We start from the raw sequence: 18,185 nt of genomic DNA on the forward strand, positions 1-18,185 counted from the left end.
CTGAAGTTATAGCTCACCATGTAAGTTGTGTGACAGCAACAAATACCGTTAGTTTGGTAACGTTTTTAAAACAATGAGGAAGTCTGGTGGAAGAGGTCGTGGCCGGGGGCGTTCATTGTCAGCTGGTAATGAGGGTAGTGGTAGTGGTGGAGCATCAGGTGGTCGTGGGAAAAAAAATATTGCACCTAAGTCTGGAGCTGTGGAGCCAGGTTCGTCGTCTGGCTACACAAGGCCTCGAACGCTCCCTTTCCTGGGAGTAGGAAAACCGCTTTTAAAGCCGGAGCAGCAAGAGCAAGTTTTGGCTTATCTTGCTGACTCAGCCTCTAGCTCTTTTGCCTCCTCTCGTGAAACTGGTAAAAGTAAAAGCAGCGCGTCGTTAGTGGATGTTCACGGTCAGGGACAAGTCGCTTCCTTGTCCTCTTCAGCAAAAACAACAACAGAGAAGAATGCAGCAGGTGACACAACGGGTTACTCCATGGAGCACTTTACACATACCGTCCCTGGCTTAGAAAGTGAAGCAGTTAACAGTCCATGCCCATTACAAGTTGAATCTGACATGGAGTGCACTGATGCACAGCCACAGCCAGACTACTATGCTGGTCCTTTGACTCAGACCACAACATTGCCCTCGCAGGGTGCTGATCAAGAATCAGACCCTGATGAGACTATGTTGCCCCATCACGAACGCTATACCACCGACCGACACGGTGACACAGACGAAGTTGCACACGAGCTACAAGAAGAGGTAATAGATGACCCAGTTCTTGACCCCGATTGGCAGCCATTGGGGGAACAGGGTGCAGGCGGCAGCAGTTCTGAAGCGGAGGAGGAGGGGCCGCAGCAGGCATCAACATCAAAACAGGTTCCATCTGCCGGGCCCGTATCTTGCCCAAAACGCGTGGCAAAGTCAAAACCTGTTGGAGGACAGCGTGGCCATCCGGTTAAAGCTCAGTCTGCAATGCCTGAAAAGGTATCCGATGCTAGAAAGAGTGCAGTCTGGCATTTTTTTAAACAACATCCAATTGATCAGCGCAAAGTCATCTGTCAAAAATGTTCAACTACCTTAAGCAGAGGGCAGAATCTGAAAAGTCTCAATACAAGTTGCATGCATAGACATTTAACAACCATGCATTTGCAAGCTTGGACTAACTACCAAACGTCCCTTAAGGTTGTAGCACCCTCGGCCAATGAAGCTAGTCATCAACGCAACATCCCTTCCGGCAGTGTAGGGCCACCATTTTCTGCACCACCTGCAGTATCTGTGCAGGTTTCTTTGCCAGGCCAAAGCAGTCAGGGTCAGGGAATCACCAGTTTCGTAGTAGGAAGCACTGCATCTAGGGCACCGGCGGCAACAATACCATCTCCCACCGTCTCTCAGTCTGCCATGTCCACCGGCACCCCCGCTAGTTCCACGATCTCCAGCTCTCCAGTCCAGCTCACCCTACATGAGACTATGGTTAGAAAAAGGAAGTACTTAGCCTCGCATCCGCTTACACAGGGTTTGAACGCCCACATAGCTAGACTAATCTCGTTAGAGATGATGCCCTACCGGTTAGTTGAAAGCGAAGCTTTCAAAGCCCTGATGGACTACGCTGTACCACGCTACGAGCTACCCAGTCGACACTTTTTTTCCAGAAAAGCCATCCCAGCCCTCCAATAGCATGTTAAAGAGCGCATCGTCCATGCACTCAGGCAATCTGTGAGCACAAAGGTGCACCTGACAACAGATGCATGGACCAGTAGGCATGGCCAGGGACGTTACGTGTCCATCACGGCACACTGGGTAAATGTGGTGGATGCAGGGTCCACAGGGGACAGCAAGTTTGGGACAGTTCTGCCTAGCCCACGGTCTAGGAAACAGTTGGCTGTAGCCGTTCGCACCCCCTCCTCCTCCTCCTCGTCCTCCTGCAGAAGCGAGATCTCGTCCACAGACCGCAGTCGCACAACCACTCCATCCGCAGCTGCCACTGTTGCACACCAGGTCTCCCATTATGGGGCAGCTACTGGCAAACGTCAGCAGGCTGTATTGGCTATGAAGTGTTTGGGCGACAACAGACACACCGCTGAAGTTCTGTCTGAGTTCTTGCAGAAAGAAACGCAGTCGTGGCTGGGCACTGTAGATCTTGAGGCAGGCAAGGTAGTGAGTGATAACGGAAGGAATTTCATGGCTGCCATCTCCCTTTCCCAACTGAAACACATTCCTTGCCTGGCTCACACCTTAAACCTGGTGGTGCAGTGCTTCCTGAAAAGTTATCCGGGGTTATCCGACCTGCTCCTCAAAGTGCGTGGACTTTGCTCACATATCCGCCGTTCGCCCGTACACTCCAGCCGTATGCAGACCTATCAGCGTTCTTTGAACCTTCCCCATCATCGCCTAATCATAGACGTTGCAACAAGGTGGAACTCAACACTGCACATGCTTCAGAGACTGTGTGAACAGAGGCGGGCTGTTATGTTTTTGTGGGAGGATACACATACACGGGCAGGCAGTAGGATGGCAGACATGGAGTTGTCAGGTGTGCAGTGGTCGAAGATTCAAGACATGTGTCAAGTCCTTCAGTGTTTTGAGGAATGCACACGGCTGGTTAGTGCAGACAACGCCATAATAAGCATGAGCATCCCCCTAATGCGTCTGCTGATGCAAAGTTTGACGCACATAAAGGATCAGGCGTCTGCAGCTGAGGAAGAGGAAAGCCTTGATGACAGTCAGCCATTGTCTGGCCAGGGCAGTGTACAGGACGAGGTAGCGGGCGAAGAGGAGGAGGAGGACGAGGAGGATGATGGGGATGATTATATTTTTAATGAGGAAGCTTTTCCGGGGCCAGTGGAAATTGTTGGCGCCACCTTGCCTGGCTGACACCTAGCTTTCCTATGTAAAGGTCTTGCCTGTGGACTATTCTGAACGACTTTTCCAATCTCGTAATTTGCAGCACCTGATTGTCCAGCATCCGACATGTTAACACCTCCCTAAATGGCCAAAGTCCCCACACGGGGCCGTGGTATCGCCACTTGGCGCCAGCACCCGTGAGAGTACTGTTTGTCTGAAGAGGTGGGTGTGCCCGCTTTTGGTCGACGGCACTGCCACTAGGTCCCTCATAGTACAATCAAGTGTCTGGTGGTGGTGGTGCGCACCCAACCTCAGACACACCGTTGTAATATGAGGGGCCCTGGGCCTGTACCGCCGGCCACAAGACAGTCCCCCCCCCAGGTCAAACAGTGCTCTACCACTTGCAAAATTTTCTCTCACAGCTCCACCAATGTTTAGTCTATGCGCTGACATCCTTCAATGCCTGGCACTGTCAATACCATTGTATTGACATTTTTCTTATGTTAGGCCTTCGAAGCCTGTCTGCGGTCACTCCTTCCACTAGGCCTCCACTGACCTGTCTACTGCTGCCCGTGTTCCCCTGGAACCAATTTTAAATTGCCTACAGCCAGCCCAATTTATTATGTTAGGGCTTCGAAGCCTGTCTGCGGTCCCTCCTTCCACTAGGCCTCCACTGACCTGTCTACTGCCGCCCGTGTTCCCCTGGAACCAATTTTAAATTGCCTACAGCCAGCCCAATTTATTATGTTAGGGCTTCGACGCCTGTCTGCGGTCCCTCCTTCCACTAGGCCTCCACTGACCTGTCTACTGCTGCCCGTGTTCCCCTGGAACCAATTTTAAATTGCCTACAGCCAGCCCAATTTATTATGTTAGGGCTTCGAAGCCTGTCTGCGGTCCCTCCTTCCACTAGGCCTCCACTGACCTGTCTACTGCCGCCCGTGTTCCCCTGGAACCAATTTTAAATTGCCTACAGCCAGCCCAATTTATTATGTTAGGGCTTCGACGCCTGTCTGCGGTCCCTCCTTCCACTAGGCCTCCACTGACCTGTCTACTGCTGCCCGTGTTCCCCTGGAACCAATTTTAAATTGCCTACAGCCAGCCCAATTTATTATGTTAGGGCTTCGAAGCCTGTCTGCGGTCCCTCCTTCCACTAGGCCTCCACTGACCTGTCTACTGCTGTCCGTGTTCCCCTGGAACCAATTGTAAATTGCCTACATCCCAATTTTTGTTATGTTAGGCCTTCGAAGCCTGTCTGCGGCCCGTTCTTTCCACTACTACTACACTGACCAGGCCACTGCTGACCGTGTTCCCCTGGAACCAATTTTAAATTGCTTACAGCCAGCCCAATTTATTATGTTAGGCCTTCAAAGCCTGTCTGCGGTCCCTCCTTCCACTAGGCCTCCACTGACCTGTCTACTGCTGCCCGTGTACCCCTTGAACCAACATCAGAAAATATAAAAATAAGTATTTTGCTTATAAAAAAGAAAATACTGGAGAGATATCAAATGCAGACATTTTAACATTAAAAACAAACACATACAACAAAAATCTGGTACAGTACTAAAAATGGCCACCAGCTACAATAACTTTCTCCTGCAAGTAGTTAAATGAAAGTTTTTTTCAATTTAAAACACAGATATGGCATCCACCGAGTGTTGTCCTGTCGCGTCTTCTTTATATTATTGCCAAGAAGATGCAAAACAATGAAAATAATAAAATCATTATTTACCAAAAAAATAGAGTAAGTCAAAACCACATTGCAAATAAACATTCATTACAAATAAAGAAGCAGGGCGCGTCCGAGGGTGAGTATATACCTAATAAGAATATAATCACCCTCGGACGCGCCCTGCTTCTTTCCGACAGCCTTCATTCCTAAGAATCAGCCCTTCCGTGGTGTAGAGAGAGGGTGTGTTACACTCCAAGGTGTTCCCCAGGTTGCCTTTCCTGAGCTTCGATCTTCATGCTCTCGTTTAGTAGTTGTCGGAAAGTAGGCTGCATTAGGCCTACAAATTGGGTATGGGGTGGAGAGAGATGGTGTGTTACACTCCAAGGTGTTCCCCAGGTTTCCTTGCCATTGCTTCGGTCTTCCGACTCTCGTTTAGTAGTTGTAGAAAACTACACTGCATTAGGCCTACAAAATGGGTATCGGGTGGAGAGAGATGGTGTGTTACACTCCAAGGTGTTCCCCAGGTTTCCTTGCCATTGCTTCGGTCTTCCGACTCTCGTTTAGTAGTTGTAGAAAACTACACTGCATTAGGCCTACAAATTGGGTATCGGGTGGAGAGAGATGGTGTGTTACACTCCAAGGTGTTCCCCAGGTTTCCTTGCCATTGCTTCGGTCTTCCGACTCTCGTTTAGTAGTTGTAGAAAACTACACTGCATTAGGCCTACAAAATGGGTATCGGGTGGAGAGAGATGGTGTGTTACACTCCAAGGTGTTCCCCAGGTTTCCTTGCCATTGCTTCGGTCTTCCGACTCTCGTTTAGTAGTTGTAGAAAACTACACTGCATTAGGCCTACAAATTGGGTATCGGGTGGAGAGAGATGGTGTGTTACACTCCAAGGTGTTCCCCAGGTTTCCTTGCCATTGCTTCGGTCTTCCGACTCTCGTTTAGTAGTTGTAGAAAACTACACTGCATTAGGCCTACAAAATGGGTATCGGGTGGAGAGAGATGGTGTGTTACACTCCAAGGTGTTCCCCAGGTTTCCTTGCCATTGCTTCGGTCTTCCGACTCTCGTTTAGTAGTTGTAGAAAACTACACTGCATTAGGCCTACAAATTGGGTATCGGGTGGAGAGAGATGGTGTGTTACACTCCAAGGTGTTCCCCAGGTTTCCTTGCCATTGCTTCGGTCTTCCGACTCTCGTTTAGTAGTTGTAGAAAACTACACTGCATTAGGCCTACAAAATGGGTATCGGGTGGAGAGAGATGGTGTGTTACACTCCAAGGTGTTCCCCAGGTTTCCTTGCCATTGCTTCGGTCTTCCGACTCTCGTTTAGTAGTTGTAGAAAACTACACTGCATTAGGCCTACAAATTGGGTATCGGGTGGAGAGAGATGGTGTGTTACACTCCAAGGTGTTCCCCAGGTTTCCTTGCCATTGCTTCGGTCTTCCGACTCTCGTTTAGTAGTTGTAGAAAACTACACTGCATTAGGCCTACAAAATGGGTATGGGGTGGAGAGAGATGGTGTGTTCCACTCCAAGGTGTTCTCCAGGTTGCCTTTCCTGAGCTTCTATCTTCAGGCTCTCGTTAAATTGTGGTTAAATGGAACAACTGCATTTGGCGTACTAGTTGGTTTGGGGCCTACTAACAGTGTCTGCCGCTCCTTGCTGTTCTCCTGGTTTCCTGTCCTGAAATTCCGTTTTCAGGCGCTCGTTAAGCAGTTGTTAATGTTAGACTGCATTTGGCCTACTAGTTGGGTTGGGGCCTACTATCGGTGTCTGCCACTCCTTGCTGTTCTCCTCCACTGAACAAAGCTGTGCCGCCTGTTTACTACGGTTGCCAATTTTGAACTGCATTTCGACTACTTACTGATTTGGGCCTACTCTCTGTGTCAGCCTCTCATTCCAGTTGTCTTCCACTGCAATGCCCCCTGGTTATTCCTGTGTTACCAATTTTGAACTGCATTTAGCCAACTTTATTCTTTGGGCCTATATCTGTGTTTCCTCCTCATCCTGCCCATTGCCCAGCCAGTGATAGATGAGTCTGCTGGTACATTGACCCATAACGCAACATTCCCCGTGCACGCTACACAACAACATTGTGACCCTGCTGAAAGTCAGGTTGCTCTTCCCGCATACCATACCACCTTACACGGGGACAAAGAGGAAGGTGCAGATGAAAGTGCAGGTTCCTTCATCAGGTGGGGGGAGGAATACTAGTTGGCGACGTCACTGGCACAGGGCCTCTCATAGTACGCAAAAGTGTTGCTGCCGGTGGGAGGCGCCCCCGCCGTGCAAACACACCGCTGTACTTTGAGGGGCCCTGTGCCAGTGCCAATGCCAACGAGTGGGCCCCCCTGCTTGCTCAGGTTCACAGCACTTGCAAAGTTGAAATACTTACCTCTCCCTGCTCCACTGCCGTGACGTGGTCCAGATTTCCTGGGCCCACTAATTACTTGAACCAGCCCTACCCACCACAACTTTAGCCAAATGACCCCCAATTTCAAATGCCTTCCAATTATTATAAGGTAAATTACGCTTGACAAGCTTCATTAAGAAGAATGGATGGTTTTGACATTAAAATGGGCACTCTAGGTGTTTTCCTGGACCCCACTCACTGCCGACTATGCTGCCCCATTGACTTGCATTGGCTTTCGTGTTTCGGTCGATCCCGACTTTACGTCATAATCGGCCGATTTCACTCGACCCGACTTTTGAGATAGTCGGGTTTCGCGAAACCCGGCTCGACTCTAAAAAGGTCAAGGTCGCTCAACTCTAATTTCATACACTTAGGGAAATTTTAATTTATTTAAGAAGGTTTGATGATGATATACTAATATTTGAAATGTTTACTGTTTTATAAAAGGTGCAGTTAATCACTAGTCTACAGTACAGAGTGGCAATATCTGTATTTGAACTTGAGAATTTTCTGCATTGCTTTAGACCCAGTCTTTTTAACATATAATCCTATAATTACACAATTTTCTGCATATTTCCTCCACCCACATATAATTTATTGCTTTTTCTACACAATATACAAATTCCAGCATTGACTAAATGTGCTTAACTATGTATTAAATACAATTGAATATACATTAAAATGTAATTTACTTTGTATGTCATAATAACACCCACCAAAGACCCACAGGATCTTGACGGCTAATCATGTTATTTAAAACCTATTTTTTAAGCATGTGAGTAGACTAGAAAATTGACATAGCTGGACGACTGTAAATTGAGAAGTATATGTTCTTCAATTCACAATGGCATTCAATCTTTTATCAAACACTTCGATAATGGCTGTATTTTCAAAAACCTTTTTCTCTTGGCTTTCATTTATCATGGTAAAACTGTATAGAAAATTTAGAAAAAAACACAACTAAATGTAGAGAAAATATATTGGATGTAATTTCAAAGAATGTGATGTGAATGCTCAATGCACATAATTCAATTGGCACCATATTTATTTCATCTGGATTGCAAGGAAGATGATCAAATATTAGCTGGAAAATGAATGGGTGATTTCCAGCATCCACATTTTTACCTTGAAGCCCTCTTACACAGTAGACTAATGTTGTATGAGCCTGTCAATATCAAAGTGTTTAGTCGATGGTATATGAGGCATCGGTTGACTGATGATTGAGAGAGATGTCTATTGCGCATGTACTATTTTGGACTGCTGATCGTATTGTTCCGTCTAAAATAAGCTGCCGGCTGACTTGTCATAGAGAACACCGGGGCGCTGAGCCAATTATTGTAAATGCTCCTGTTTATGGGATTGTCAGCTGGGATGGATGAATGGGTGTTTACCAGCATCCACATTTTTACCTTGAAGCCCTCTTACAGTAGACTAATGTTGTATGAGCCTGTCAATATCAAAGTGTTTTGTCGATGGTATATGAGGCATCAGTTGACTGATGGTTGAATGAGATGTCTATTGCGCGTGTCCTATTTCGGACTGCTGATCGTATTGTTCCGCCTAAAATAAGCTGCCGGCTGACTTGTCATTGAGAACCCCGGGGCGCTGAGCCAATTATTGTAAGTGCTCCTGTTTATGGGATTGTCAGCTGGGATGGCTGTTGGCTGAATGATCGACTGATGCATCATACAGCCAATAGGCCATCTTATACAGTTAGGGCCAGAATATTTGGACAGTGACACAATTTTCGCGAGTTGGGCTCTGCATGCCACCACATTGGATTTGAAATGAAACCTCTACAACAGAATTCAAGTGCAGATTGTAACGTTTAATTTGAAGGGTTGAACAAAAATATCTGATAGAAAATGTAGGAATTGTACACATTTCTTTACAAACACTCCACATTTTAGGACGTCAAAAGTAATTGGACAAATAAACATAACCCAAACAAAATATTTTTATTTTCAATATTTTGTTGCAAATCCTTTGGAGGCAATCACTGCCTTAAGTCTGGAACCCATGGACATCACCAAACGCTGGGTTTCCTCCTTCTTAATGCTTTGCCAGGCCTTTACAGCCGCAGCCTTCAGGTCTTGCTTGTTTGTGGGTCTTTCCGTCTTAAGTCTGGATTTGAGCAAGTGAAATGCATGCTCAATTGGGTTTAGATCTGGAGATTGACTTGGCCATTGCAGAATGTGCCACTTTTTGGCACTCATGAACTCCTGGGTAGCTTTGGCTGTATGCTTGGGGTCATTGTCCATCTGTACTATGAAGCGCCGTCCAATCAACTTTGCAGCATTTGGCTGAATCTGTGCTGAAAGTATATCCCGGTACACTTCAGAATTCATCCGGCTACTCTTGTCTGCTCTTATGTCATCAATAAACACAAGTGACCCAGTGCCATTGAAAGCCAGGCATGCCCATGCCATCACGTTGCCTCCACCATGTTTTACAGAGGATGTCGTGTGCCTTGGATCATGTGCCGTTCCCTTTCTTCTCCAAACTTTTTTCTTCCCATCATTCTGGTACAGGTTGATCTTTGTCTCATCTGTCCATAGAATACTTTTCCAGAACTGAGCTGGCTTCTTGAGGTGTTTTTCTGCAAATTTAACTCTGGCCTGTCTATTTTTGGTATTGATGAATGGTTTGCATCTAGATGTGAACCCTTTGTATTTACTGTCATGGAGTCTTCTCTTTACTGTTGACTTAGAGACAGATACACCTACTTCACTGAGAGTGTTCTGGACTTCAGTTGATGTTGTGAACGGGTTCTTCTTCACCAAATTAAGTATGCGGCGATCATCCACCACTGTTGTCATCCGTGGACGCCCAGGCCTTTTTGAGTTCCCAAGCTCACCAGTCAATTCCTTTTTTCTCAGAATGTACCCAACTGTTGATTTTGCTACTCCAAGCATGTCTGCTATCTCTCTGATGGATTTTTTCTTTTTTTTCAGCCTCAGGATGTTCTGCTTCACCTCAATTGAGAGTTCCTTTGACCGCATGTTGTCTGCTCACAGCAACAGCTTCCAAATGCAAAACCACACACCTGGAATCCACCCCTGACCTTTTAACTACTTCATTGATTACAGGTTAACGAGGGAGACGCCTTCAGAGTTAATTGCAGCTCTTAGAGTCCATTGTCCAATTACTTTTGGTCCCTTGAAAAAGAGGACGCTATGCATTACAGAGCTATGATTCCTAAACCCTTTCTCCGATTTGGATGTGGAAACTATCATATTGCAGCTGGGAGTGTGCACTTTCAGCCCATATTATATATATAATTGTATTTCTGAACATGTTTTTGTAAACAGCTAAAATAACAAAACTTGTGTCACTGTCCAAATATTTCTGGCCCTAACTGTATGTGTGACCAACCTTACTTTGTAGAATAATATAGAGTCTTCCATTAATATATTAAATTGAACTTTGAATTCATACCCATCATGCCGCATCATACCAACATAATGACATAATGGAGCTCTTCTATTTTCCCATGTGGAATATTTTTGAAAGAAAAAACTCCAATTTCAGTCCATCAACTTCACTGCAGAAATCAATGATTTACTGGCAAAGTCTATTGTCTGATAATGCCCGAATAAAGGAAATCATAAAGCAAAGGAGAGGTCACTGGGACTGTGCAGCAGCAGCATGTATGTCACAATGTACTGTATTCCAGCACAGAGAAGGAAACGACAGGAATGATTGGTTGAGAAAAGTCTAACTTAATCTATAGAAAACATGAAAAGGACAGAATTAGATTAATTTACAGCAATCTGGTGAATATGTTCAGTGAGTATAAAAGTATCAGTCATACCCTCTGCCTCATACAGTATATACGTCATTAAACATATCACTTGATAGTTGTACAGGTTTTCTTTTGGGTCCACAATATCAAATTACGCCTCTGACAACATTAGAATACAAAGACTAATGCAGAGTTGCAGTTGTCACTCAGTTGCAAGCACTAATGTATACGGCTAGTGTTAGAGTACTAATCCAGGCACATTCTGTCTAAAATGTTATTTATCAGATTTGTCTTATTATTTTTATGATTACTGTGATAATTCACATATGAATCTCAGGCTTTAACAGGACTTTTCATAGAAAGAAAGTGGAGCGCTCTCACCGGAATAAAAAACGTCTATCCTTTATTCGGACATACAAAAAATCCAGCAGGGAGAAAAGTGGAGACAAACGGACAACGGCCGTTTCGTGCAAACTAATAATAATAATAATAATTTTTATTTATATAGCACCAACATATTCCGCAGCACTTTACAATTAAGCGGGGACATGTACAGACAATAAATTCAGTATAAGTTGAGACAATTTAAACAGTGACATTAGGGGTGAGGTCCCTGCTCGCAAGCTTACAATCTACAAGGAAATGGGGGGACACAATAGGTGAAAAGTGCTTGTTATTTCAGGTCTGGCAATTATAATAAATAGGGATTTTCATATGAAGCTGCATGATCCAGTCATCAGCCCGTGTGTTTAAGTGCAATAGTCAAGTATCAAGTGCAGTTATCGTGTGCATGGAGGGTGAGGAGACAGATGAATAGTAGGGTGCAGATTCACATGCAGATAATATTTGGAAGGAGGGAACAGGACAAAGTTAGTTTACTGAGTAGTTGATGTGGTAGGCTTGTTTGAAGAGATGGGTTTTTAAAGCGTGCTTGAATAGGTCGGGGCTAGGTATCAGTCTGATCGTCTGGGGAAGTGCATTCCAGAGAGCTGGCACAGCACGAGAGAAGTCTTGGAGACGGAGGTGCGAGGTTCGGATTACGGGGGATGTTAGTCTTAGGTCATTTGTAGAACAGAGGGCACGTGTAGGGCGATAGACGGAGATGAGAGAGGAGATATCAGGCGGTGCAGAACTGCAGAGAGCTTTGTGGGTGAGAGAGATGAGTTTATAGTAGCACTTCAACGGGTCCTGACGTTAGCAGGAAACAAGGAGGGTTCTTTTACCTGTGCAGTTATCATAACTAGGGTTGAGCGAAACGGGTCGGCCATTTTCAGAAGTCGCCGACTTTTGGCAAAGTCGGGTTTCATGAAACCCGACCCGACCCCTGTGTGAGGTCGGCCATGAAGTCGGCGATCTTCTGAACTGGAATCGGAATTCGATACCGATTCCCGATATGTTTAAGATATCGGGAATTGGTATCGGAATTCAGATTTAAGTGTAAAATAAAGAATAAAAATAAAAAATATTGCTACACTCACCCTCGGACGCGCCCTGGTTGTAACCGGGAGCCTTCCTTCCTAAGAATCAGCGCTTGAAGGACCTTTCGATGACGTCGCGGCTTCTGATTGGTCGTGTGAGCGGTCACATGGGCGTCACGCGACCAATCAGAAGCCGTGATGTCATCGAAAGGTCCTTCAAGCGCTGATTCTTAGGAAGGAAGGCTCCCGGTTACAACCAGGGCGCGTCCGAGGGTGAGTATAGCAATATTTTTTATTTTTATTCTTTATTTTACACACTAATATGGAACGCAGGGCCTGAAGGAGAGTTTCCTCTCCTTCAGACCCTGGGAACCATTAGAAACCCAATGCACTGCATTGGGTTTCGTGTTTCGGCCGACCCCGACCCCGACTTTTCTATAGGATCAGCCGATTTCACTCGACCCGACTTTTGAAAAAGTCGGGTTTCGTGAAATCCGACCCGATCCTATAAAAACAAAAGTCGCTCAACCCTACTCAGCCCTACTGGGCTGAAAGGTGGCAGATGAGGTTTAACAATGATAAATGTAAGGTTATACACATGGGAAGAGGGAATCAATATCACCATTACACACTGAACGGGAAACCACTGGGTAAATCTGACAGGGAGAAGGACTTGGGGATCCTAGTTAATGATAAACTTACCTGGAGCAGCCAGTGCCAGGCAGCAGCTGCCAAGGCAAACATGATCATGGGGTGCATTAAAAGAGGTCTGGATACACATGATGAGAGCATTATACTGCCTCTGTACAAATCCCTAGTTAGACCGCACATGGAGTACTGTGTCCAGTTTTGGGCACCGGTGCTCAGGAAGGATATAATGGAACTAGAGAGAGTACAAAGGAGGGCAACAAAATTAATAAAGGGGATGGGAGAACTACAATACCCAGATAGATTAGCGAAATTAGGATTATTTAGTCTAGAAAAAAGACGACTGAGGGGCGATCTAATAACCATGTATAAGTATATAAGGGGACAATACAAATATCTCGCTGAGGATCTGTTTATACCAAGGAAGGTGACGGGCACAAGGGGGCATTCTTTGCGTCTGGAGGAGAGAAGGTTTTTCCACCAACATAGAAGAGGATTCTTTACTGTTAGGGCAGTGAGAATCTGGAATTGCTTGCCTGAGGAGGTGGTGATGGCGAACTCAGTCGAGGGGTTCAAGAGAGGCCTGGATGTCTTCCTGGAGCAGAACAATATTGTATCATACAATTATTAGGTTCTGTAGAAGGACGTAGATCTGGGTATTTATTATGATGGAATATAGGCTGAACTGGATGGACAAATGTCTTTTTTCGGCCTTACTAACTATGTTACTATGTTACTATGTTACTCATAACTCCTCCCAGTACCATAACGTTATAGCGGGTACAATAACCATTTTTTTCGAATAACAGTAAACATTCATGACATGTACATTTAAAAACAAAGCAAATAAACACAACTATACACTGGAACTTCAAATTCCTATACTTTATGCTCACAGGAATACTGACATGTCCAACTTTTCATTGAGACCAAGAGGTCCCAATGCGCCTGCGCTCATTATCCATCTCACCTCTCTTTGCAGCAGGAGGCGGTGCAGATCTCCCCCCTGCTTTGGTAGGGAGACTTTTTCTAATCCGGCAAAGCGCAAACCTTGGACATTACTGTCGTGCTGCTCTCTCACATGATTTATCAATCTGGGGACACCCTTCCCAGTACGAACAGAGGTAAGATGTTTCCTAACTCTTGTGAAGAGGGGCCGAATTGTCTTACCGATATAGAACAAGCCACATGGGCAGAAAATTTCGTACACCATATGTGTCGTTCTGCATGAAATAAAGTCATGTACTGTATGATGAATTGGGCAAATTTTAATCTTATTACCTATAAGATGGTATGCGTTGTGAATTCTGCTCTTGGGTTCCCTCCAGTGGTTGTAGGTGGGAATGCAGTTGTCTCTGAGTCACAGACCTGGCCAGGTGTATCGGATGATTACAATTCTGACTGGGATATTTAAGTGGGCAGGATCCTTTAGCCCTTGCCAGTAGTCAATGTCCCTTGTGAAGTGTTGGATCACTTTCTGGCTTCTCCTGCTCGCTGCCAATTTCAGCAAAGATAAGTGTTTGGTTTTTGTTTCTGTGGCACACTGCCAGTGTGCTTGTTTCAGTTTTATTCCTGCTCTGATTGTAGGATTCACTGGAGTTGCAGATTTACGCTCCTACATCTTTTAGTAAGATGTAGGAAGTTTTTGTATATTCTGCTGTGGATGTTTTGAAGGGTTTTTATACTGACCGCACAGGACTCTGTCCTATCCTGTCCTATCTAGCTAGAGTGGCCTCCTGTGCTAATCCTGTTTTTCTGCCTGTGTATGTTTATTCCTATCCGACTCACCGCCAATATTTGTGGGGGGCTGTCTATCCTTTGGGGATTTTCTCTGAGGCAAGATAGTATTCCTATTTCCATCTTTATGGTTATTTAGTTCTCTGGCTGTGACGAGGTGTCTAGGTGTGCTAGGTACACTCCACGGCTACTTCTAGTTGTGGTGTTAAGTTCAGGATTGCGGCCAGTACAGTGGCCACTTTCTCCAGTGAAAGTTCTCATGCAGTTCCTAGGTCACCGGATCATAACAGTTATGCACAAAAATTACAGTGGCCACACTTAAAATTACCTTTAGGGACACTATCATTTAGCCAATTCTCACGATTGGAAGTGACACAGTTACGCACTAGGCAATCTCTGATATTTTTGCTCCTACGGCATGCAAACAAAGGGCCTTTCTCAACCATATCCCTCAAATCGCTATCCTGTCCTAAAATCTGCCAATTTTTTCTGATGGCCGACCTTATTTGAGTATCCATGGGACCAAACTTAAACGAAAATACAAATCTTTTGTCCTCCTTTTTAATTTTAAGGAGCATATTGTGGACATCTGTATCTACTGCCCTTTTCAAGGATTTGTCCAAAATAGATTGGGGATAACCACGCTTTTTAAATCTACCATAAAGTTCATCAGATTGTTTTATAAAACCCACATTTCCACTATTAATTCTCTTAACCCTCAAGAATTAACTGTAGGGTAGGGCTTTTTTTGTATAAACCGGGTGTGCGCTACTGAAATGGAGAAGAGAATTAGATGCGGATTTTTTTCTGAAAACCTCTGTGACAATATCCTTATCCTGTAATCTTAGTCTAACATCAAGAAAAGTTAGTTCATTTCCTCCGAATTCGGAAGTGAACTTCATGTTCATGGTGTTGGACGTCCCCAGGTGCTCCACGAATCGTGTGAAAGCTTCCTGGTGTCCATCCCACACTATGAACATGTCGTCCACGTCTCTGACATATAATTTAATATGCTTTAAGAATGGATTGTTGGCCAAGTAAATATATTCATCCTCAAATTTAGCCAGGAATAAATTAGCAAAGGTACATGCGACGGGGGTACCCATGGCAGTACCCTCCGTCTGCCTGTACCAAGAATTGTCAAACTGAAATGCATTATGCTTTAGGATGAATGCTAGACCGTCACATATAAAGGTAACCACATCTGGATCAGTAGGTGTGTTTTCCAATATTGTCTTAATCGCATCAACCCCCAGTTCTTGTGGAATTCTTGTGTAAAGGCTTTCAATGTCTATAGAAGTGAGACAGAAACCTTCCTGCCACACAAAGCCTTTTAAAGTGTTCAAAAAGTGCCCAGTGTCTTTTACAAACGATGGATATCCTGCAGAAGGGGACGTAGCAGCCAATCCAGATAAGAAGAAAGGGGTTCTGTCAAAGCCCCCACCCCTGACACAATAGGACGTCCAGGTGGCTGGGTTAAGGATTTGTGCAATTTAGGTATGTGATACCAGTGGGGCTTCCTAGGGAATTCTGGGAACAGTTTTGCCGTTTGTCTATTTGACAGGATGCCCTTTTCTATGTGTGATCTTAACAAAGAGTATAACATATTTTTATATTTCTCCGTTGGGTCCCCCTTTAATTTAATATATATGTCCTTATCTGACAATTGTCTTATAGCTTCCCTTGTATAATAATCCCTTGATAGTAAAACTGTATTGCCCCCCTTGTCCGCAGCTCTTACTATTGGATCTGACCTCCCCTGTATCCCTTTAATGGCCCGAGACTCTGCCGATGATAAATTACTGGGAGGTTTTTTATACAATAGTGCCTCTACATCTTTGATCACTTGGATCTCAAAAATGTCTATGGGATTACCCGGGGAAATAGATGGCATGAATGTGGACTTAACCCCCCCCCCCCCCCCCATAAACGGTGTATACGATGTGTGAGAAGTATCTGTGCAGGAGGTGGCTGCTATGGAAGGGTCAGTGAGACTCAATAATAACCGTGCATTGTCCTGTATGTTAGCAAGTGAGTCTTCTGTTAATATAAAACCCATTGGGCCCACCTTACAAGGTACTTCTCCAGGAAAAATAACTGCTGGGGCTGCTTCAGGTCGCTTGGAACTTGCAAAAGATTTAAATAAATGAATCTTTCTTATGGCTTTGTAAAGATCAATTTTAATGTCGACAATGTCGAACTCCTCTGGTAGACAAAAATGTAATCCCTTAGATAGGACAGAAAAATGCGTTTCATCTAAGACATGGTCTGTTAAATTTACAACCGTGTTGTTAGGTGCATCTATTGTAACGGTCTCCACGAGACTTGCTTCCTTTTGCGGTTGTTTTTTTCTGCCATTTCTTCTACCCCCACGACGCGTCCTGCGTCCAAAGGGGATGCCGTGGTAGATGCAGTTTGTGCTGAAACTGATGCCCCTGATGCGTTGCCTGATGCCTCGGTAGCACTTGAATCGGAGTCGGTGGTAAGATAGTCTTTTTTATTGTTATTTTTTCTCCAGGAACATCCTTTTTTCTGATAACGCCTCTTAGGGAATCTAAAGGAATTTTGTGATTGACCACCTTTGTTCCATCAAAAAATCTTACCAGTGTCGAAATCACATTTGTCGCGAATAAACTTATCGTGTTTTCTTTGTTTTATTTCATTTTGTAAAATAACGAGTTTCATTTAACAGGACTTTTATCTTCAAAGTTATTCTGGAATCCCTATTTTTTGGAATTTCAGAACTTTCCCAATAGTTGCATAAGTTTTTTCTAAGTGCTGTACTTTTCTCACAGAAATTGCCCCTAATATACAGTATATGTAGATTGCATTAAATGACTATTTCTGTTGAACCAAAAAAACTATAGTGCAATAGTAGTTGGGTTTTTTGCTTTAATTTCTATGCTGTACTAACAGTTTGCATATAAAAAACATGACATGTCATGGTGAATACTTTTGACTGGTCATATTTTGTTTTTCAGAAAAAACTGCTCACAAGAAGATCTCCTGCAAGAGCAATTTATCAGCAGGCTACGCTCATAATCTCTTCATATATTCTATGCCCTTTCTTTGATGGCAGCGTAATCTTTTTAATCTTTAAATTATATTTTCCATTATTTAATAATATTCTGGGGTCTGACACATCCTTAAAAGAGGAGCCTGAAGAAACAGAACTTTGTTGCGTTTAATATGTTTATTGTTATTATTTAATAAAAATGTTTTTCATTTGTGGATCTCTAACTATAATGTCTATGTACCAAATAAAGTTTTTAGATATATTGCTGTCTCTGCTATTTACTTTCTATTTTTAAAATACATTTCTCAGAAAGATTAGAGTCCATGCAAGTCTCAAAAGTTGTTGTTAGGAGTGTGCCAGAAAAACAATTTAGAACCATGGATGCCCTCATAACTTATTTGTCTTAAAGACACATTTCTGCCACAAAGGAATAATTTAAACAAAAATCATTATTCACACAGAAGTGATTGTTATGTGTGCATGGGAAATGTGGACAACTTGTCTGAATAGACTTTTCAATAAGTGCAAAAGGAAATTTGGCACTCCAAAAGTACAAAGCAGAACGTGTAGCTTCATAGAACCGCAACCAAAATAAAAGTAACATTTTGGTCAAACACCAAGACCTCCCTGGGATGGATTATTAAACAGATAAACTGTCATGCAGCTGCAGTGCAGTACAGCGCAACCTCCACCAGGGGGAGCCTGGTAGGG

The 18,185-nt window shown here is 44.2% G+C and overlaps 1 protein-coding gene across 1 annotated transcript in view; it reads left to right on the forward strand.

The window, feature by feature from the left end:
• HTR7 (5-hydroxytryptamine receptor 7) overlaps positions 1–17,736 on the forward strand; it is a 191,683-nt gene extending 173,947 nt beyond the window's left edge. Inside the window, exon 3 of the mRNA XM_069753481.1 lies at positions 17,440–17,736. Coding sequence (XP_069609582.1) covers positions 17,440–17,500 — 61 coding nt within the window. The 3' untranslated portion in view covers positions 17,501–17,736. The remainder of the gene's footprint in view (positions 1–17,439) is intronic.
• Positions 17,737–18,185: the final 449 nt, after the last annotated feature.

Source organism: Ranitomeya imitator, chromosome 2 (genome assembly GCF_032444005.1).
Source record: "Ranitomeya imitator isolate aRanImi1 chromosome 2, aRanImi1.pri, whole genome shotgun sequence".
In the NCBI taxonomy this organism is placed as follows: domain Eukaryota; kingdom Metazoa; phylum Chordata; class Amphibia; order Anura; family Dendrobatidae; genus Ranitomeya; species Ranitomeya imitator.